The sequence below is a fragment of the Pyrus communis genome, chromosome 7 (genome assembly GCF_963583255.1).
Source record: "Pyrus communis chromosome 7, drPyrComm1.1, whole genome shotgun sequence".
NCBI lineage: Eukaryota > Viridiplantae > Streptophyta > Magnoliopsida > Rosales > Rosaceae > Pyrus > Pyrus communis.
Genome location: NC_084809.1, coordinates 22,969,736 through 22,993,304, shown reverse-complemented (window position 1 = coordinate 22,993,304; position 23,569 = coordinate 22,969,736). Strand labels below are relative to the sequence as shown.

General features: G+C 36.6%; 1 protein-coding gene and 1 pseudogene across 3 annotated transcripts; one reads left to right on the top strand and one right to left on the bottom strand.

The window, feature by feature from the left end:
* The first annotated feature begins 7,347 nt into the window (after positions 1 to 7,347).
* Positions 7,348 to 14,516, top strand: LOC137739511 (uncharacterized). 3 transcript variants are annotated; one of them, XM_068479105.1, is made up of 11 exons: positions 7,348 to 7,497; positions 8,084 to 8,306; positions 8,521 to 8,678; positions 8,766 to 8,911; positions 9,110 to 9,172; positions 9,276 to 9,368; positions 9,494 to 9,655; positions 10,206 to 10,297; positions 10,535 to 10,659; positions 12,969 to 13,683; positions 14,251 to 14,516. In XM_068479105.1, the coding sequence occupies exons 1-11, from the start codon at positions 7,407 to 7,409 to the stop codon at positions 14,315 to 14,317; spliced, it is 1,935 nt and encodes a 644-aa protein (XP_068335206.1). In that variant the 5' UTR covers positions 7,348 to 7,406; the 3' UTR covers positions 14,318 to 14,516. The 3 variants fall into 3 exon arrangements, with proteins under 3 accessions (XP_068335206.1, XP_068335205.1, XP_068335207.1); XM_068479104.1 differs by having other exon boundaries at positions 12,963 to 13,683; XM_068479106.1 differs by lacking the exon at positions 12,969 to 13,683.
* A 7,421-nt stretch (positions 14,517 to 21,937) lies between these two features.
* On the bottom strand, positions 21,938 to 22,596 carry LOC137740684 (4-coumarate:CoA ligase 1-like; annotated as a pseudogene).
* Positions 22,597 to 23,569: the final 973 nt, after the last annotated feature.

Genomic DNA, 23,569 nt, shown 5'->3' with positions numbered 1-23,569 from the left:
ATGCACTTTAGGCGTATCGTACGACATACAAAACCCCCATTGGGATGTCCCCTTTTCGACTTGTCTATGGCAAGGTGTGCCATCTTCCCGTGGAGTTGGAGCATAAAGCTCTTTGGGCCGTCAAGAAGTTCAACATGCACTTAGATGAAGCGGGAAGTCATAGGAAATTCCAATTGAATAAGCTTGATGAAATACGGCACGAGGTGTACGAGAATGCAAGCATTTACAAGCAAAATACCAAAGCTTTCCATGACAACATGATCCGTGGGAAATCCTTCTCCATTGGGCAGAAAGTGCTATTGTTCAATTCCCGTTTACGTTTGTTTCCCGGTAAGTTACGTTCCAAGTGGATTAGACCGTTTGTTATTACTAATGTTTTTGTTCATGGTGCAGTCCAAATCCAAAGCTTGAAAACGGGACATGAATTTAAGGTGAACGGGCATCGTTTGAAGCCCTATTATGAGAACTTTGTGGAGCACATCGTGGATGACACCCCTTTGGATGCCGTGGGCTCCAATCTGGAGTGATTGGGTTCTTCGTCCGGCTGTACGACGTTAAAGCAAGCGCTACTTGGGAGGCAACCCATGCATTCAACAAAGGAAGACCTAGAAAGCACTCCAATTCCAGATTTGCGTTCCTAAACTCATCTCTTTGTTGCTATTTCGTTTCTGCCATGTTAGGTTGTTTAGTTGTTGTTTTGTTTGTTTGTTTGTTTGTTAATTGTGTGAGTCTATGCTTGAAACATTGAGGACAATGTTTGATTTAAGTGTGGGGGGGGGGGGTAACTAAAGTGTTTTGATGCAAATTCGTAGGGTTTTATCCACCATAACTTCTAATGTTGTTTCTTGCTGTTTTTAAGTGTTTTTAAACTGTTTTAGTGTGTTTTGACTTAAAAATTCGAAAATCCCATAAAAATTTGAAAAATTGTTTCAAAAAACCCAAAAAGAGTTGTTTTTGTGTCTTAGGGTACCTTCCAACACAATGATGAGGATTCGGTTTGTAATTGCATGACTATTAAAGAGAGTTGTAAACATGGATGAAAGTTTGATTTACTCTTTGGTTCATGCTTGGTTGTGGTTATAATTTATGAATTCACATGCAATCATAAAAGAAAAAAATCAGTTTTTGTAACATGCTTGAAGGAAGGAACTCAAACTAACGCTACAACCTTGTGAGACTTGAGCCTAAACGTTTATTTGGAGAGTTAATAATCTGTGCATTGTTGTTTTCTAAAAGTCGTTGCATGATCTCATTATTCTTTGCTTGGTTGCTACTTAAAAGGCATTTCATCATTTAGTTCCAAACACTAGAACTCATGCCCAATTCATTCAAAGCATGTTATTGATTTGCATAACACATATTCAAGATGAAGTTGTGTAGTGACCACCATAGCCAAATTGCCATATTTCCCTATTTCATTTGTTTTGTAGGATTTAACCTTGTTGAGCCTTGTGTAGCCTACTTTCTTTGTTAACCCACAATTATCCTCACCTAGCCTAGAGTAGGACCACCCATACCTTTGTTCTTGAAGCATAGTAAAAGCATAACTCAAGATGAATTCCTTTTGATCATTGCATTGCAGAAAACAAGTGTGGGGGAAGGATTCTTGATATATGGGTGTGCCAAAGTCTTGAATGAGGCACGGCAAAGAAAAGAAAAAAATAAAAAAAATAAAAAAAAAGAAAAAAAAATTTCGTGGCAAATAAGAAGAAAAAAAGAAAAGTTGTGAAAAGAATGAAAAAGAAGTTGAAAAGATGTGAAAAAGTGTTCTCAAGTGTTGTTTGTTGAAGGAAGGGTCCAAAACATTGAATTCGGCCCTAATTGATTGCTTGAACCTTCCCTTTGATTATAAAAGTTGATTTCTGCATTCTAAGGGGAATTCTAAGTTCAATTTCATTATGTTGCTTACTATTGCTTTAAAGAACGTTTGTTTTCCCTATCCTTTCGTTGTTAGCCAACTCCCCAAGCCCCGTTACAACCCTTGACTTTAATCTTGAGTGTTGTGTGTTTCAATTTGTGGAGTTTGAATTTGGTTTGAGCATATGGTGTCACAGGTTCTCGCATTTAAGTAGTAGCGTTTCATTCATGAGATCATATCTAAACATGTTATTAACTCCGGAAATTGCGTTCTTTGTTATACATATATGTGAGCATTCGTTTTTATATTTACATCAATCTTCTCACATATAACTAAGTGTAGGGTGTGTAGTTAGAAAATCTGAGTGAAAATAGAGTGCATATCTTGTAAGGAATTGAGGAAATTCTCTAAGGCATGTTACTACATTCAAAACTTCATTTTAAGTGGTTATTTGTGAACTAGTAAGTAGTTACTATGATTAAGCATGTGCTCGAGTGTAAAGATGACTAAAATCTGTGGGAATAATGATTTTTAACATGTCATGTGCATTGGAAATCACTGAGACGATTGTTGGAAGGTTTAGGTTGTGTTTTACTTGTTTAGTGTCGTTTCGTTTGTTTGTTTTCGTTTTGTTTTGCTCGAGGACTAGCAAAAGCTAAGCGTGGGGGAATTTGATAGGGGCATATTTATGCACCTTAGTTTAGCTTGTTCTTGTGCATTTATAGTGTTTTTCCCTAGTAAAGTAGTCTTTTAAGCTAGTTTTATGTATTTTTAGGATTTAAGGGCAAAGTATGCAAAAGGATGCATTTTGGAGCCTTTTGGAGCACATTAGAGCTTGGAATGGATATCATATGCTTGGAGCCAAGAGGATGAACGAAATTGAAGATTTGAAGATGATGATTCCTACTTGAGCAAGGTTTCCTAGTTGAAGTAGGAAAGTCCCTAATGGAAGATGGTTTCCTAGTTGAATTAGGATTCCTAGTTAAAATGGGTTTCCTAGTTGAATTAGGATTCCTAGAAGAACAAAGTTTCCTACTCAAATAAGGTTTCCTACTTGAAGTAGGAAAGTTAAATCCCAATGGCCTCAAGTTGCAGCAACAAAGAAGTTTTCCAAGTCCAAGAAGGAGAAGAATTCCAAGATGAAGAAGGATTAGCTTTCCTAATCCTAATGCACAAGGTTTTCAGCCACAAAGAGGAGTCCTAAACACTTTAGGACACCTTATCCTAATCCTATAGGGATGCCATGCACTTTACCTTATCTTGGAGGGTTTCTACAAGCCTTAGATTCCCTATCCTATCTTTGCCGTGGGTTTTATCCAACTCCCCTTAGTTTTTAGGCTTTCTAGAAGCCCTAACATTATCCCTAAGAAGGTGCCGCACCCTTATCTCTTTTTCCCTACAAATCTGGCACTTAAATCATGATTCTAGAAACCTTATCTTATCTCCTACAAAGGTGGCGCCTCAAATCCTTCTAGAAGTGCCAATTTCTGCCACAAAACACTTTGTTTCTAGAACCCTAAAAATCTGGCACCTCTATTCCTTTTCCTTTGGGGTTTCCTACCTTCTAGATGACCTATTCCTGATGGGTTTTGATTTCCTTGTCATCTTCAAATACTTAGTCCTTTTTCCTTGCTGATTGAGAAGGATTTTGCACTATAAATAGACCCCTTGCCGCACCAAATCATCATTCACTCCTCCACATTCAGAAATTCGCCAGAAATACATTCCCAACCCTTTGCCGCAGCCATCTTTCACCATTCTCCATATTTTCCCACCTTGCCGCACTCCCCATCCCTCCTAAACACTACCCTACCATCACACATCCATTCCTCCATACAAATACCACCCAAAACCTGTCCTTAGACCTTGTGCCGCAACAAAGAGGAGGAGAAGAGGGCTTAGACGTTCATGCAATTCAAGTTCGAGTTGCTGGAATTTTTAGGTGTTTTCTCTCCTTTGATTTCAATGGTTAAATTTACTTCTCTTTGTCTCGTACGTATGAAGAACTAAACACCCCCTTGGCTAGGGGGGATTCGAAACCATGATCATGCTTGCTATATGATTTGATTACCTCTAATTGCGTTTCATAAGTTGTGAATTCAATTCATTTATCTATTTGAATTAAATTGATTTGAGGATGTTGGTTGAGAGTGCATGCTTAATTATCATGCGTAAATCTAATGCTAGGATATAAGGAAGTTTCACCTAATCGTTACAAACTTATATTCACAAGTAGTAAAAGTTGATGATCTCAATTGCGTTAAGTAAATTCTTGGCATAAGTTTCATGCAATTCATAGTAACGAGTGCTTCGTCAATGCTTATGGTTTTCAAAGAACTTAATGATTCTTGCTTGTATCTCTATTATGCAATTCATGTAGGGAACTTGTGGGGAATGCTTTGGGTTGTCGTATGCAATCATCCAATTCAATAACGTTAGGAAAATCTGAGGGTTAATTAGTGCAATTCACGGTTAATCTAGGGCGTTGAGAATTCATGGTGTATTGAAAAGCAATTAGAAATCGTTTTGTGTGCAAGTATGGCATGTGTGGAGATGAACCCCTTAGCTAGCCTTCATTCCATTCATTAAATCCAAATTCGTTTTAAAATCTGTTTGTTTTACAAAGTTTTAAGTTTTGTTTTCAAATTCGTCAAAATCAAAATCCCCCTTTACTTGGAGTGTCAAATTAGTTAGAAATCAATTTAGTTTGTGTTTTTAAAGTATCTTGAGTCAAGTTATAACTATTTTCGTCCAAATTCTTCTCTAGTGCTCAAAACTGCTCAGAAAGTAGTTTTAAGACAGTTTTGAGTGTTTTCTTGCTGTTTTGAGTCTTTTGGTTTGTCTTAGTGTTTTAAACTTTAGTTTTGCATTCTTTGGGTCTAGTTTGGTGTTTTATATTGTGTTTTTACGTTTTTGAGTCAAATCCAAGTGATTAACAATCCCTCCTAATCCCCGGTCCAGAACGATCCCTACTTACATTCTTCACTACAATTGATAAAAAGAGGGTTTAATTTGTGTGCGTATAATTCTCACATCATCGCTCATTTGAACTGCGTCATGACTTGATCCTTCCTCAACCGAGGGTACGTAGGCAACTTGAAATTTCAAAACTTCAAGTACAGTTACATCATCAACAAAAAACGCAAAAACTTTGAAGAATAAAGAGCAAATTCAAAATGTGAATACTTTATTTCTTTAAAAGAAATGAATATCACACCAAAACCTTGAAGCTTTGAAACTTTAAAGCTCTCAAGCAAATCCCGAAGGATCAAAAAAGCTCTCTTCGTTCTTCGTCAAATCCTCATTCAAGATCAAGCCTTGACGACCCTTAAAGAACTTCCACCAACTCAAGATCAAGCCCCGACGGCCATTGAAGGAAGTGTTCATTGTTCATCATCCGTTCATCCTAAGATCAAGTCCCAACGACCCTTTGGATCAACAACATCAACAAATCCACACATCCAATCGTTCTTTAAGATTAAGCCAAAAAGCCCTTGAAGATCCGTTCATCACCGTTCTTCAAGATCAAGCCCAAAAGCCCTTGAAGATCCGCTCATCCATCAACCTTTAAGATCAAGCCCAAAAGCCCTTGAAGAAATCCGCACAAGCATTATTCAAAGATCAAGCCTTGAATGCCCTTAAAGAAGTTCTTACCTGTTCATCCTAAAATCAAGCCTCAACGACCCTTTGGATCAACAACTTCAAGATTAAGCCCAAAAGCCTTTAAAGAAGCTCCCATATGTTCATCCTAAGATCAAGCCCCAACGACCTTTTGGATCAACAACTTCAAGATCAAGCCCAAAAGCCTTCAAAGATCTGTTCATCCTTGTTCTTCAAGATCAAGCCTCGACAACCCTTAAAGAAACTTCCAATTGTTCATCCAAGATCAAGCCTCGACAACCCTTGGATCAACAACACGTCAACAAACCAACATCTTATTGAGATCGAATCAGATGACCAAATTACAAAGAGATTGTAACCCCAAAAAAATCAATACAAAATATTATTTTGTACACGTGTTCTTGTTTCAGGAAAATTCGTGTTTACAGATCCAACTACATGATTTCAAATCTAAAGGGTCCTGGTCCCCACTCTAATTCAAGCTCCAAGTATCGAACATATCATATGTTCTCTTGTCTACCTCTAACGAAGTTTTGATACCATAAACCATATTTCAATCCAACCTACCCTAAAACCTTCATTGTGCAAAGCTACTTTGCGCGACGTTTTGTGTTTAGCGTCGCGCAAACCTACTTTGCGCGACGAAATTTGTTGCGTCGCTCAAGTTTCCGTCGTGCAAACATGTTTTTGTACTAGAATTATTTGTTCAAAATAATGCATGAATATAAGTAGATACTCGAAAAATGAGAAAGAAAGCAATTATTAATGGACCATTTATAGCATCACAAAACACATAAAAAAATGCAAGTTGGCGTACCTGAGATGCAATTCCTAATTCCATAGATGATCGAATTGTTAGAAGGAATAAGAAGAAAAAAAATAAAAACCCAATGATTTCAATTTTTTATTTTTTTGGGTTTTGATTGCATGAAATCTTCACAATGATGCATAAATCCAACTTTACACGTTTCGAATTATACTATTATGCTTAAATTATGTTCACAATTCTTATATCTTGTGGCAAACTGATAATTGTGCGAGAAAAGAAAAAAAAACAGAATTATAGTTTATGCACATTGATCTGCATGAAGCCACAAATTGAAGCCATTTAAGCTGTGTTGTCGAGCCACGGTTGTGAGCTGTTAAAGCCGAGCCACTCCTTTTCCAAAACCCTAGGACAAAAAAAACGCTGTTTTTGCGTCATCTCTGTCCTTCATACTTGGGTCGTCAGCTGAGTCGGCCGTATTTTACCATTATCAAACTTAGGAAAAGTATCCTGAAGTATACTCATTTGATATTAATGTACTTTTTTTTCCTACAAACAAGATCATTTGTCCAATGGGGTTGTTTTGCCTGACGAGCTTTTGACGACTCACCCATTTTGAGTTGGCCATACCTTTGTGTGCATCCTACTTCCATCCTAAAGATGTTAAATTTTGACTAATTACATTTACTCACATTTTTCCTTAGAATATAAGTTGTTCTGTACTGAGTTTCAATTTTGTGAAGTTTACTCCTATATGCAGTTTCTTAATTGAAACTAGCGTGTTTTCTATTAGTACTTATGAGATGAAGTATAAGAAAAGCCCAATCGTCACTGTGCCTTTGGGGCAGCCAAAATCCAAGCCCTTTTCTACAGGGCCCAAAACATGAAGCTTTCCTCCTTCGCTAAGAAATCTTTCTTCAAAATTTGGAATTAGAAACAGAAAAAATGGAGGAAAATTAATGGAAAAAGTTTGAAAATTTTGAGTTTTAATCAAATTAATAAAAGATGTTATAAATAAATAGTACCATGAGTAACTTTTTAGAATAAAGATGTTATTTTCATTAAAAATCAACCGTGGTTAAAACTCACCAAATGATGGACACTTTTTGGATCAAAGCTTTCCCGGAACGCAGAGAGAGAGAGTAGTGAGTGTGCGATGCAATGGGCTCTTCTCTCTCCTCCGCCATTCTCATTCTTCTCTTTGCTTTCTGTCTCTCTCTTCCGACCCTCTCACTTGCCACCGAACTCAAAGGTATCTATCTCTATATTGTCAAATTTTGTTCAGTATTGCTGGTCGCCGCCTGCTTGCTTCCCGAGAAAATTTTAGGAAAATCAGTGAAATTTTGATGTTTGAGTGTGTGGGTTGTTTACTTATTTCCATTTTAAGAGAGAAAAACTTGCACTTTGACTTGCTCTGCATTTATTTGCTTACTACGTTTTAGTCTCACTTTTGTTGTTTCTTTACTTGTAAGGCAGATAGAGGTTTAGGGTTTCATTATGCCTCTTTAGGGTTTATTTCGGTTGCTGTATTGCTTGAGGGAAATGTCAAGTTGTTAGCGGGTTAGGGTTTAAAAAATGTCGACTTTTTGGCCTTTAAAGTGGAATGTTAGTTTCAATATTGTAGTTTAGCGTGATACCCTTATGGGTTTGGTCTGATAACATATGTTGCACCTTACTGCTCGATGTCGTGTTGATTTTGAGTTTTTAATCTGCTATAGCTAAACAATATGTCCATTATAATTTTAGGGATTTGAACTTTGAAGAGTTCGAATATCTCGTGTACTTTGGTGGTTTGTTTGCATATTTGAAACTAACCTTTATTAATGTTAAAATCACAGCTGTTGATATTAAAAACCCAGTACTAGAAGTCATCCCCGCACCTCTTTCTGAGCACTCAGCTGTGCCTGGTTCTAAAGATGTTTTATTTTGTGAACGGGCACGAATTTCTGGTACATCCAGGTTAAAACTTGGGAGTTATGCAAGTTCACTTAAGATCACCTTATCTACATCTCTTGTAATCCCGGAGTGGTTGCATAGCAAAACTCAAGTCTGTTTTCATAGGTGAGTGAAATGTCTCATCTTTACTGTGACAATCATTTTGTCTTTTTTAGGATAATTGTGTTTTATTGGTTGAGTTATGAGTGCACCATATGCTACCCCTCCCTCCCTCTCTCCGTTTCTCTTTCCCTTACTCATTTTCTCGAGTTGCACTCTCACACACATGCACACCTTTTTTGTGTGGATTGTTTTGTCTCACTCATGAATTTTTTTACAGGAATAATACGCTTGGATTATGTCAGTGTGTAGAGGATGATTGGAAAATTTTTCAGAAAGGCTTATGGAGTTCTGTCATGTCGCCTTATGATGAAAGATATGTCGATGTCAAGTTCATTGGAAAAATACCTGGCTCTGTCACCATAACTGTTGAAGAAGGTCTGATAAAAATAAAAGTGTGGCTGACTATAATTGCTTATGCTACAATTTGCAGGCTCTGATAGTTATCTATTTTTGTCTGTACAGATTTTCAGAGATGGCGCCTTGTGTGTCTTGCATTGGGATTTACTTTACTATTGTTTGCACCAATTGTCAGCAATTGGGTACCTTTTTATTATAGCAGTTCAATGGTTATAGGAGTTTTTCTGGTCATTATAATCATTCTCTTCCAGGTAATTTTTTGTGTGATTCCGATGTATTTTTGTTTGACTTGCATGCTTTTAGTTTTTCATTGGGTAGTTTGAATTTCAGATCTCCTATGAAACGAAATGTAATTACAGGATTTTATGATCATTATCTTTTCACCTGAAGTTTTAGCTTGCAAATTTGTAGGTAATGTTTTGCATCATTGTTTGTCTTTAATCTTTCAGGGAATGAAGCTGTTGCCAACTGGAAGGAAAAATGTCCTCTATCTTACCATATATGGATCAGTGGTAACAATTGGTGTCTTGAAGTTTACTGGTGCTTCATGGTAACTTATTGACCTCATGTAATTGACAGTACAAGTAATTCTTACAATTTATATGCCTTTGACAGCTTGGAGCAGGATCTTTCCTTGTTCCTCAGTTTTCACTGATGGTAAATTCTGTTCTTTTGAGTTTTGGGCTAAGTGAAGAGATGCATAACCCAGTAAGTATTGGTTCCCTAAATCTTATATTCGCAAAATTCTCATAAATATCTATACAAATTGTCTGCTTCTGAAACGTTCTCTTTAGATCACTTCATTGTCTTGGCTTCTTGTGTTTTTCTGCCAGGTCTCTATATTTTTACTAGTGGGAATTATCCCTGCGGGAGCTGCATTAGGGTACTGGATTGTGAGGGAGTTTGTTGTCTCAAAAGATGGGACAGTAGATGTTGGTATAGCACAATTTGTCAAGTGGGCTATGCGTATCATTGGAACAACCTCCATCTTGCAGGTGTTCTCTCGCATTCCTTTTGGCTGTATTCTTGATATTCGAGTACAAATGTTTGCCTGCTTAATTAAACTATGTGGGGTAGAAATTTGTAACGGTACTTGATGTACCTTGCTAAAATTATTTGATTATGTACCTTGCTAAAATTATTTGAGGGACTTTTTATAGCCGATATGTGTGAAAGGAGAATTTTTGGATAATAGGTCCATGTCCTTGTGTACTAAGATTTGGCTAGTAGATTATTGGACACTCAATACTCAGTAGACATATACAGCATGTCACTTTCCATAGCCAAGTACAATACACCTAGATTGTGTTTCTTGTCTATTACTTGTCCCTTTGAGGATCAATTTTTAGATCATAGAAACACCATTTATTGCCTGGCACCATTAGGACAATGTTACTTCAAACCTTTTTTTAATTTAAATTTGTCTTATGGACCCACAGGCACTTATGACTGAATTGGTTATTCAGTAATCTTATGTTAAAGTAAGTTTTATAATTTGATGTAATTGCCAAAATATTTGGTTATTGATTCTTTTCATTTTCTCAGAGCACTCTCGATACTCCTTTAGCAATGGGCGCTTTGGTTTCTTACTGGATTATCATGAAGTTGATTACTTCTCTGAAATGGCATCGCAAATCGTAAGTCATACATTCTCTTGGTATTACAGAAGTGAATGCATTTTAGCCGAAATAATTTTTAACTTTTTGTGTGGAGCTATATTTTTTTTGAAATAAGTTTAGATTTCTGGTTAGGTTTTGTATTTGGAAGGTAAACATTAGCGGTCCCTAAAAGCTCAGTTAGATGAATGGATGTGTCCCCTGATCATTGATAAAGGGTTTTGTCACATTAAAACATTTTACCATCATTCCATGCAGTCATCAGTCGGATGCTGGGAGTGGGAGTCCTTGGCTGCAGAAGGGAGAACAAGTCAAGGGTAGACAAAGTCGTCCAGGATTTCTTAGCAGGAGTCTATCTGCTTGGTCTGACTCTCCTGTTAAAGGTATTTTTATTTTATGTGCTGTTACGTTTATGCATATTTTGACTGATTTGCCGTTGCAGCTACTTAGTAGTTGTTTTGTTATGTACTTCAACAAAGAGTTTGTGTTGGTTATTTGTTCTGCCTATTTAGAAAAAACTGAGTCGACATGCAAAATGCAGAATATCCATTCCCTTTTCAGCTTTACATATCATGCAAGAGTGTAGGAGTGTATGGTCAGTATACCATTGTACACTTTAAATTAAGCTATTTGTTTCTGTTTGTTGCACGTGTCATGACATTCATACAACGAGGAGTGTGCCAATGCTCTTAATCAGGTTGGACAGACTTGAAGTCATTACTAGAGATGTCATTTAGGTATAAAGCTAGTGTGTGTAGTATCGCGTTCATCCAGATAACTAACTTTCCCACATTCGTACCTAACCACGTGTTTAATTGAATTTAGTCACATGTATACAAGAAACATGATTCGATTAACTCATATTCAAGGACAATATCAATAAGATGATCCATAACTAAAACAAACACCAAACTGGAATCCAAGAACATAGAAAAATGTTCACAAATTAAATCAAAATTACTGAGGGGATTCAGCCAACATGGCTATTCATGTCAAAATTCTGCTCTTCCAACAGTGTTCGGTGGAGCAAAATTAGTTTCACATATTGACTACGAGAATAGTACTCCTCAACGACATTGGTAGAGGCACGAATAGGTGCATAACTAATGATCTATTCTATCGAGACGAATGTAGATTCTGCAAGGTTGAGGTTCGGGAATATTATCCCTTATTCTTGAAGTTTTAGGTCTTAGGTGCCAAGGATCACGCTTCGGGCATGATGCCACACGTTGGCAGATCCTGATTTTACCATATGTTGTAAAAACAAACTTGAAATTGGATTGTGAGAGAGATAGACCGACTTGGGTTTGGTAGGCTCCAGTCGAAGCTGGAGGAGTTTGTTTGGTAAGCCTTTGCCGAAGTAGAGTGCATCTCTACCGAAGTAGAGCATGCCGTTCGGTGTATCCCTGCCGAAGCAGGGCATAACCATTCGGTAGACTCTAGTCAAAGCTGAGTCTATACCGTTTTCTCACATTTATGGTAGTAATTAGTTCCAAGAATTTGGTAAACTTCCGCTTTCTACACTATTGTTTTAGGAACGAGTTAGAAACATGGAAGGACGAGAAAAATATTCTCCAATCAAAATTCAATTGGATTTATAAACGTTAGAATCACACTCATTCATCGACGTAATCACGGTGTGCTTCAGACAATATCTTTCATGATTAAACGATCTGTAGAAGTGAGCCAAAGAGCCATGGAATCCTCATTCGGGAGGTAATTCCGTTTGTAATGCTTTGGGCATAAGTCTTGGAATGAAGATCATGGCGGAGGCTTATTTAACTCTTCCATGCCATTGTTGGTTACAATAGTTTCTCATCTTCTTGATAGTCAAGTGGAGATTCACGTCTTGTACCCACATAAAGTGGTTTGTGTTAGAAACATCCAAATCGTGGTTTCTTTTAGAAACATCCAAATCAGTGAGATCGAACTTGTGACGGTTCGACAATCCATTGAATGGAGGGAACAAGCTTGTGAATAATGCTATAGGATATAAAATATCCATAAGCATCAAAGTTAGAACATTCGGGTTCTAAGACGTGGTATACATGAAACATTCAGGTTTTCTTGGGTGTATTATAACTCTAATAGGATAATATCTAGTCTAAGAGATGTGGTACAATCCCATAAGGATATCCTAGATATATTAGGAGTTACACAATCACATTCCTAATCTAATAGGAATGCAACATTTTTGTTATTTTTATTAGGAAAAAAAGTTTTATTAGTAGCTGCACGGCAAAAAAATGGTGAAATTATTTGAGTTAAAAGATAACAAAATTAAGTTTTGTTATTCTAATACAACTGTGGATAATTACACACACACACACACACACACACACACACACACACACACACATACATACTAGAGAGATATTCCTATCAAAGCAAATCAATGCCCCAAAAGATAGAAACCCCTCAAGGAAGGAGGGATCAGTACTACTAAAGACTAAACTTCCGGAAAGATAAAAACCCCTCCATCACTTATAAAGTAACTTAAAAACTTAAAAACAGAAGTGGCATTTATTTTATATAATATATATAGTAGTGGAGATGAAGAGTTGACTTGTAGCGTATCATATGGCACAAGTGAACGCATCCGCGTCTGGTGATCTTCATCTGAATGTAGACGATTTCTACTTTTCCGCACTCTTTGATGATGAAACTTATGACGAGTCTGAACTAGTTTCAGATTCCAAGTACGCACAAGATTTGCAGTTCCAAGAGGCTCTAATGTCCTCTTCTGCAATCACCTCCCAATCGACGCACAATGGCGGTTCCTCTTCCTCTTCATCATCGGCAACAATCCAAGCAACCCAAGCAATCCAATCCAACCCACCACAACCATCAACACAAATCCTTTGTGAGATTTGTGTTGAAATGAAAGAGGCTGATGAGTTTTTTCAAAATGAGGGCTGCGTTCACTCCTTCTGCTCTGACTGCATAACCAAGCATGTGGCATCCAAAATCCAAGCAAACATTCACGTAATTTTGTGCCCCGGCTTGGACTGCAGGGCTGTGCTGGAACTTGATGCTTGTATGCCAATACTTCCCAAAGAAGTCATAGAAAGGTGGAATGATGCCCTTTGTGAAGCTATGGTTTTAGGGGCACAAAGACTCTACTGTCCTTTCAGTGACTGCTCAACGGTTTTGATGATCGACAATGAAGGTGAGGAGGCTGTAAGAGTGTCCGAGTGTCCCATTTGCCATAGACTGTTCTGTGCACGATGTCAGGTCCCTTGGCATCCAGGAGTTGATTGTGAGGAGTATCGGAAACTTAACGAGGACGAGCGAGGGAGGGCGGATCTTATGGTTAAGGAACTTGCAAAGCAGAATAAGTGGAAGCGGTGCCCTAGGTGCAAATATTATGTGGAGAAGACTCAAGGTTGTTTGCATATTACTTGCAGGTCAGTTTGTTTAATTTGATAGTAACTGCACAAAGTATATTAGGCATAGGCAGTTGTTGCTTATTTAGGGCATTTTATCTGCAATTGACATAAAAATTTCATCAATAATTCTCGTTATCATCACAATTATGGTTTATCTTGTTGAGAGTATTATCTAACATAATATAATAATATCAGAGCAGATTAGCCACGAGTTAAACTTGGTGGCGACACATTTTCTTATGTTTGGTTTGAGTGACTCCACATATGATGAGGCATGTAGATAGGGTAGTACTCTACATCGGAAATGGAAGCCTTGCATTAATAGTTTTAAAAATCTTAGCGTCCCCACAAATTGCCAATTAGTTGTCGGTGGGATGCACATTCTAACACACGAGTACTTTTATCCTTGACATGATTTAGATGATGAATGCGTTTAGTGATGGAATAAGTTTAATGGGTTAAACAGCTAATTAGTTTTGACTGATGATGTTGAAATACTTTATTTAATTGTGGTTAATGTAAGGTTTAATGATTTTAGATAGATTACTTGGTGGGAGTTGTGTTTACTGTATATTGTATTTGCAGGTGCCAATACCAGTTCTGCTATGGATGTGGAGCAGAATGGACAAGTACTCATGGTGGTTGCCAGTGAGATTAAGTCGCGGAAGGCACTCGGCTTGAAGGCGTGTTACTTGTTTGATGACGCTAGAACTTTTATTTATATACAGAATCGTCAAAGGTCCATCAATAAGGGACTTTTGCTTGTAAATTTGCTTCCTAGATATTTGAGGTTGTGTGATGTGTAACATTGCTTTGAATTCCCTTATTAATGTTATGGAGTTTTCTCTTTTCTTTTGTTTTCTTCTTTCAAAGTTGGGTGACATCTTTGATCAAGTTTCACAAAACCCCATCTCGAAAATTTAATCGGAAAGAGGGCCAAATAAAATGAAATCTGAAAAAATTTTCCCGGAAGGAGTAGCTGAGGAAAAAGACTACCCTTTGATGCCATCTGAAGAATAAGAAGAGTCTCTGCTAATGATTGGGAAACAGTGGTTGAAGATCGGAAATGAGTATTTCGAAATTCCGGTCGCAACCTCTTCATGGTCTATAGGTGTTCTATTGAGGTTGTATTTTACTAGAATTTGATTTGGCTGCATAACTGCCTTATTGTGGTTCCTTTTGATTCGTATGAAGTTTTCAATCCTGTGTTTTTCTTTGGTTTTTGGATCATTTTTCCTCTCAATTCAGAGTTTAATTGAGCTAATCAAAGGAAGATTAGAAGTATGATTACAAAAAGAACCTCTAAGGGTTTGGTTTGGGATTGTGATGTTTTTAAAACAAAAAACAGCTTATTAAAAAATCTGGAACATTAAATGTGTTTGATAAAAAAAATAAAATAAAAGAAAGTGTTTAAAAAAAAACACTGCTATAAATGAAAGTAAAAAAGGATAGAAGCAGAAGTAGGGTCTACCATGCTTCTAAAAAAATGTTTGTTTTTCAAAGCATAGTAATCAATGTTCATTTTGACATTTTCAAATGGCAAGTATACCCCCACATGTTTTACAAAATTACAATCTTTACCCCTACATTATTGTCTTTGATAATTATTATAGCACATTAAATATCATATCATTTTTAGTCATTTAACATATTCAAAGCAATTTATATAAATGTTTACCAAACACTCAAACAATTTTTTTTTTATTTTTTATTAAAAGTACTTTTACAAAAAAAAAAAAAAAAAAAAAAAAAAAAAAAAAAAAAAAAAAAAAACCAAACACTTAGCAGCTTTATTTTACAGCTGTTTATTCTCATAGCATAGTAGAAGCAGTTTTTTTAAAAAGCACAACAATACCAAACTAGCACTAAGATTATGGATTTGGTTTGCATTAAGAATTTAACATAATTGGGGTACTTTGAAGGGATTCTTGGGTGCAATCAGGTTATACCTCCTTATTCAAATCATGTGAAATGTAATAAGAGCGACGTTAATAGAGTGATATACACGCAATTAATTTAGTTAGATTCTCAATAATATTTGAGTAGCTACAACTTTTTATCTCTTACTGAATCAACTGTATTACTTTTGTCCCAAGTAATTTAACCTAAAATCTTGATGCAGAAATTAAATAAATAAAAACAAGGGTCTAATACTCATAAGTAGTCCTCCAAGTCAAACCTACAGTCTCAATGCGTGCATTAGATGAATATACTGTATCAAGAATTAATATGCATAGTGAATCAGTGATGCGCCTCGCTCATCGGCGGACGGCACACTGAGGAATGTCTCACACAATGGGAAGCTGTAATCACTACCAGTATATGCAGTTGTTCTGCATTCTTTTCCCTTCCAACCATGATCAGCTGGAGGAAGAAGAAAAATTTACTGATATGTACGAGTCTATTTTTTAAGTATGTGCGTGCCGCACTGGATACGTTATGTACACTGTTCTACAAATTCCCGTCTAGCGCCGTCTAAACCCAGCCTAGGTATTAGGCGGCTGATCAACAACCCGATTACTTCCTAGGTGTTGAAAATTAAGAAAGTGTGTCTAGACATGCTTAGCTGCCCGCCTAGACCCCACCTAGTTGCCTAGACGCTAGGCCTCAACCTGCCACCTGATTAGCGGCTAGCATCTTTTAGAAGCTTGCTTTTGTATAGGTTATTGATGACCTGCGGGAGAAGGGTTTGTTTTGATGAATCCACACGCTTTCTTCCAGCTACAATTTCAAAAAGAAGACAGCAATTTCCCAAATGAGGTATTTTCTTTTTCAGATCAACATCTCATTTTCATCTATTCCTTTTTACTTTGCTACATCTCCACTTGAAGCTATATTTATCAAATTGCCATTTATTAAGGAGGAAAAAACACTTGAAGCTACATTTCAATTTCATCTTTTCCTTTTTACTTTGTTACATTATTTATATTCCTCACATCCGTCTATTAAATCTTTAACTTTCAACTACTAAGTATTAAAATATTCATCTATAATTATTGATATCGTATTGGCGTGTTAATATGAACGGGGATCCAGACATCGACATTATATATGTTGTTAATATAGTTACTGATATATTCTTGGTATGGCAATTACAATCAGTATAGTGTTTAGTCTCGTGCCACTCCACAAGCAGTGAAGCAAGTTTGACAGACTGAGGTAATATTTAAATAAAATAGAATTTATACTATTTTTACCCATTTTCTTAAAATGCTCATAAAGTTTACTAGCCTTATCAATCTCTTTTGAAAAAAGTAAAATCATCACTTCCCTACTCTTCCTTTATTTACAGTAAACGACAAAATACGGATATCCACTTTTGATAAATGCATAACGAACTATCATTGCTATTTATTGTGAAATCGAAAATATATGTGTAGTGGAATATGAAGAAAATAAGATACAAGGTTTGGTTAGTGTGCTTAGGCCGTCTCCAACTGAAGGATCCAGAAGGATAGATGGCCGAAAATAGCTCGAAAATCGTCTCTAACCGAGGGCTAGGCTAGAGGGCTCGTGGGCCCCACGAAATCTGAAAGGGCCAAAGGTCTTACTTGAACTTCTTCATCAAACTCCTCATCTTCTCGTCTCATTTGAGCCCATTTTCTTCCAATTTGGAATTGGATGAGGACCCTCAATTGGAATCCAAAGAAGATCCAAAGTTAAAATTCATTGCAAACTTGAATTGAAAGAGATTGAATTCAAAGTTGTGTGAATTATAACCCAATATCCACCCTATTTATAGCAAAAAAAAAAAAAAAAAAAAAAAATTCAAATCCAACGGCTAGCTAACGTCACTTAGCCGTTGGATTTGAATTTAAATTGTAGTTTTTAAATAATAAATTATGTTTGGCCCTATGACCCTTGGTTGGAGACGGTTTTTTTGTGACAGGGCTAAAACAAGCCCTATGGCTTTTTGGCCCTCGGTTGAAGATGGAGGCAAATATGGCCTTGTAATGTTCATTAAAATATTAATATCATGGAGGGCCAGAGAGCTAAAACGAGCCATTTGGCCAGCTCTTGGTTGGAGATGACTTTACGTTCTTGAGACAGTAGTAGTACTTTTTCTTATTATAAAATAAAATAAAAAATGCTAGGAGAACGCATTTGTGTACCATGTTATATCATTTATTTTTTTAGACTATAAAAATGCTTTTTTGTTTAGAATTATAAAATGTTATCGTTTGAAGCATAAGTATACACAATATCATATTGAAAACGAAAAACAAAAGAATGTACTAATTGTGTACATAGCTGACCAAGTGTGACATTGGGAAACTAGGCTCTCAGTGTCTTCAAGCTCCTCCACAGTTAAGAACTCAAATCGACGACAAATCGTACTTATCTACATCGGGAAACTTGGCGATCGCCAACACGATCAGCGGCATAATTGGCACAAAACTAACTTTTTACTTGTCGATCAACCCCAACTGAGAAACAATCTCAAACTTGTTCATCATTAAAATGGCAAGCCCTAGCTCTAAGCCCACAAAGCAACACCGAGTTCAAAGAATAAATATGAAAAAGCGGCAACACGAACAAAATGACGCTTGTCACAAACCCCCTTGTGCGTTAGCATCACCTGTAAGGAATACATTCCTTACGTATACACCACAGTCAAAGATCTCTCAGACATGCTATGAAGTCACAAACACAAGAACATCAACTACCAACATAAAGATAAATATGAAAGACATACCTGCAGCACTAGATGATGAAGCCATAATAGCCTATGAAAATAGTTATCCTTCTCCTCTTTGCAATACCACGAGTGCTCTCAAACAATAGGGCTTTGACACAGAATGAGCATTGTATTGCGAGAGCAATGATTAACGTTTATGTACTCAATGTTCTCCTTACTGATCTTCTATTAGAATCAGCATAGAACACAAACATCACAGTTTGAATCAAACATGTGTATAAATACAATCCTAATACGCACATGAGTCCTTAAAACCTGGACTGCATTCAGAACTAGTAATCCTACAATAAACATGTTTACTTAAAGCTTATTAACAAGACTTCTTCATATCAAATTCAGACACTATAACCAGCTCCGATGTCATGTTCATACTCATACTTTAATATTCTCCCACTTGAGTATGAAACCTGACAACCAGTTTTGTTTGAAGCATGGAAGTGATCACCAAGTCTGAATTAATCATTAACCTTATCTTCACATGCCAGTCTACCTATACATTTCAAAGTACAGGACTCCAGAACTCCATTTGCACACTTACATAAATTATTCTGGAGTCACAAAACACTTAATTTGTATCTTGTAACCATGTGAATCTTGTAGTAATCTCAAATTATATACCTCTCAGTCATTCAAGCTAATCTTAACTTGTCAAAATCAAGAGTCTAATTATCAACTAATAAAAGTTAACGAACCATCATATTCACAAAAGAACAAAACAATAGTTCTCAGAAAAGCCTCAACAAAATCTCAAATCAATTTTCTAGCAATCCAAACTGTCATAAACAAAATAGTCTTCTGGAACAATTAATCACCCAAAAGGAAAAAATGAACACTAATTGAACCAAAAGAAAAAACTAAAGAAAAAACTTAAGCTAGAAACTAACTCAGTAACTTATACCAACAACTAACTAAACATCTTAAAGTCTGTAGCTTCAATATCTAAACATATCAAAGAGGCATCAATAGCAGTCTTTAAGATTCATGTTTTTGTTCACTCCCACTTGTCAAAAGATTCCAAAACTCCCATCTTGACAACATGTCCCTTGAACACAGTATTTGGTAATGCTTTTGTAAGTGGATCTGCAATCATCAAGCTAGTTGACAGCTTCTCTAACCTTAAGAAACTTGACATCCATCAATCTAGATGTTGAAGTCCTTTTATTATTCTTAGAGAAAAATATGGCAGCGCTGTTGTCACAAAACATCTTCACAAGTCCCTTAACAGAATCAAAAATATTCATCTTATTGATAAAGTTCCTGAGCCAAACTGCTTGCTTCATTCCTTCAAAACATGGTACAAATTCAGCTTCCATTGTCGATGTTGATACAATGGTTTGCTTAGCACTTCTCCAAGAAATAGCAGCTCCACTCATCATGAATATATATCCACTGGTGGATGTTCTCTCATCCTTGTCTCATGTAAGGTCTAAATCTGTGAAACCAGTCAATTCCAATGAATTTTCTCTACCATATACTAGCATATGCCCTTTTGTTCTCTGCAAATACCTTAAAACTTTCTTTATAGCAACCCAATGAGCCTCACCTAGATTTGATTGAAACATGCCTAATAAACCAACAATGAATGCCAAGTCTAGCATAGTGCAAATGTTAGCATACATAAGGCTACCAACCAATGAAGCATAAGGCTTTGACTTCATCAGATTAACCTCAAGTTCATTCTTGGGACACTGATCTTTGCTAAACTTATCTCATTTGTTAATTCGAACATCTGCTTTGTTACAATTCTCCATGTTGAATCTATTCAATACTCTTTCAATATAACCTCTTTAAGATAAATCGAGAAGTTTTTTGTTTTTATTCTCACAATTTCGATTCCCAAAACATAATGAGTCTCACCTAGGTCTTTCATATCAAAATTGGTATTAAGAACATCCTTAGTTTCTTGCAGTAATAGCTTGTCTGAACTAGCAATGAGAATATCATCAACATAAAGAACTAGGAAAATGAACCTAAAGCCCTTGAACTTAACATAGATGTAGTCATCTATTTTTGTTTGTAAACCGTTGTGCAGTAATTACTTGATCAAACTTGTGGAACCATTGTCTTGAAGGTTGCTTAAGTCCATAAATTGACTTATTAAGCTTACACACCATATTTTCTTTCCCCTTTTCGACAAATCCAATAGGTTGAACCATATATAATCTTCCAATATGTCCCCATTCAAGGAAGCTGTTATCACATCCATTAGATGCAATTCCAAATCAAAGTGAGCTGTTAATGCCATGATAACTCTTATTGAGTCTTTGGAAAAAACAGGTGAAAATGTATCATTGTAATCTATCCCTTCCCTTTCAGTGAAGCCCTTTGCTACTAACCTAGCTTTATACATCTCAATTCTTCCATCAACATCTCTTTTGGTTTTATGAACCCATTTGCATCCTATAGGCTTGATTTGTGATGAAGTATCCACAAAGGTCCAAACATTGGTCTTGAAAATTGATACAATTCTTCCTTCATTGCTTTTTGCCACAAAATGACTTGAGTACTCTGCATTGCTTGATTGTAATTCACTGGATCATCTATGTCACCTAAATCAAACTCAGCTTCATGCAAATAGACATAATCTCGTGAAATAGTTGGCTTTCTAACTCTCTTAGATTTTCTCAGTGAGGGTTGGATAAGTAACTGATCTGAATCTAGAGTATGCTGATCTTGAACTTGAATACTATGATCACTGGACTATTCAGCCACTTCTTGAATATCTGACACAATCACAGTTTCATCTATCTCATGGTCGGAGTCACAAGTAGATGCAGGTAGCTTTAGCAAAATTGGAATCGACTCATAATCCATCAACGACAAAGTTCCATCTAGTTGTTTAAGTTCTTCAAAAACAAAACTATCTTGAACAAGGTTTGATACATCTTCATCCTCCATAAACACTGCATTGTGAGTTTCCTACACTCTAGTATCTGCTTGAGGGCAATAGAACTTAAAACCTTTTGATTTTTCAGAATATCCAATGAAAAATCATGAGTGACTTATGGAATCCAACTTCTTTTCATTTGGATTGTAAAACCATGCTTCAGTTTGCAACCCCAAACATGGAAATGATCAAAACTAGGTCTTCTACCTGTTCACATTTCAAAAGGTGTCTTTGGAACTGCTTTCTAAGGAATATATTCATAATATAGTTAGCAGTTTTCAAAGATTCTCACCAAAGAAACCCTAGTAACTTGGATCTACAAATCATGTTCCTTACCATCCTTATCAACGTTCTATTTCTTCTCTGCTACCCCATTCTATGATGATGATGCCATGATAGCCTACGAAAATAGTTAACTTCTCTTTACAATACCACGAGTGCTTTTAAACAATAAGGCTTTGACACGGAATGAGTAGTGTATTGCGAGAGTAGTGATTACAATATACTCAATGTTCTCCTTACTGATCTCTTATTAGAATTAGCATAGAATACAAACATAACAGTTTGAATCAAACATGTGTATAAACACAATCCTAATATGCACATGAGTCCTTAAAACCTGGATTGCATTCCTACAAGAAACAGGTTTACTTAAAGCTTATTAACAAGACTTCTCCATATCAAATTCAGACACTATAACTGGCTCCAATGTCATGTTCATACTCATACTCTAACATCACCCCCTTCGGCAAACCTGTTGTCCCGGACGAGTAGGGTAGGGCGATGACATCGTCTAGGCTAATGTTAACAGCCAGCATGTTGCTTTCATCGGCTTCAAAAAAGTCAGAGAAATGCAAACAACTCGTATCAGGCGGAGAGTCGACGCACATGAGCTTAACATCATGACTGTCATGACTAAGTGACGATAAGTCCTTGACTTTGTCGTAGTAACATGTTAAGGTGGTGATGAGTTTAGCTTTTGAGGCATTAGCCTATTTTAAGATCTTAGCGTGTGTGAAAAAAGGGTTCGTGACAGTTGTCATGGCACCACGAAAGGAGGCTCGGAGAAAGGCGAAGACAAACTCTAGAGAGTTGGGGAGGAAGAGTATAATGACGTCAACCTGTTGAATTCTTTGTTGAGCCCTGAGGCAACTCTGCGCATGTTCGATTCCACATCAGTGTACGTGTAGATGTTTCCATTAACGCTGTTGATGATGCAGGGCTTAGAGCTCAAGTGGTTTTTGTTGCAGAGGCAATAGAAGTGGAGAGGGAAGTGTTTTAGGAGGGGGATGTCGGGGAGTTTGGATTGGTAGACAATGTCATTTTGGGTAGTTTCTATAGCCATCTCTTGGTAAAAATGGGATTATCCAAAGAGAAAAAAGACAACAAAATGATTGGTTTGTTTTGAGAAAAATTAGAGCTTTTATAGGCCCGTTGGGATCTTCATTAATATATACAACATGAGATGTGGTTGGTTGGGGGGAGAGGAGATGGCTAGGCCCTAGCCCATTGTTTGATTAGTGCCTAGCGTCTTTTAAAACTGTGTCATATACAACAAGGGGTGTGGTTAGTTTTTTTTTTTTGGGGGGGTGGGGGGGGGGGGGTGGTGGGAATGAGATTATGGAATTGTTTGGGGGTGAAACCATGAAGGTGAATAATTGGAAATTGGATGAAAACATTCGGGGTTGGTGAATGATGATGATTGGAGGTGGAAAGGATGGGTGCATGGGTTTTGGTTTGGGGAAGGTCGGTTTGGATGATGGTGAGGTTAGTACATTTTCTAAAGTTAGTCTTTTTACCAACCACTGCCCTTACCAACTACTGCTACATGATTTAGGAGTATAGCGCCTGAAGGATTTGGCAAGGAAGTGATTTTTACATATTGTTTTTGACTTCTCATATATTGAATAAATTAAATAAAGTTAAACGATTAAATTTAAAATATGGGCATGTAAAAGGCTGAAGGATGTCTGAAATTACTTCGTTTTAAGCCCTTAGGGTTACAAAATTGATTGATGAATTGCTTTGTGCTATCAGATTTAATCAAAGTTTCCAAACCACATTTTCTGGTTGTGAAAATAGAAGATCGATTGCTAGATTAATTGTCATTATAAATAGTTTCTAAAATTGACACATTCATCAGTGATTAGTTTGGTTCATGAACTTAAAAATCGATTAATGCAGCATTTGAATTTAATTACAAAGAACTGATGGGCCCTTTTTTTTTGGTTGATGTGTGGACAATTTCCAACATGTTATTTTTCCTAGTTCATCTCCTAAACCGAGTATTATTACTCCTGTAAAGTGAGAAGGGCCTC

Excerpts from the sequence above, each read along its gene's own strand:
- LOC137739511 (XM_068479104.1), top strand. The coding sequence starts at position 7,407 with ATGGGCTCTTCTCTCTCCTCCGCCATTCTCATTCTTCTCTTTGCTTTC. Across the intron at positions 8,307-8,520 it reads ACTCAAGTCTGTTTTCATAG|GAATAATACGCTTGGATTAT; the intron begins GTGAGTGAAATG and ends ATTTTTTTACAG. Across the intron at positions 8,679-8,765 it reads CACCATAACTGTTGAAGAAG|ATTTTCAGAGATGGCGCCTT; the intron begins GTCTGATAAAAA and ends TTGTCTGTACAG.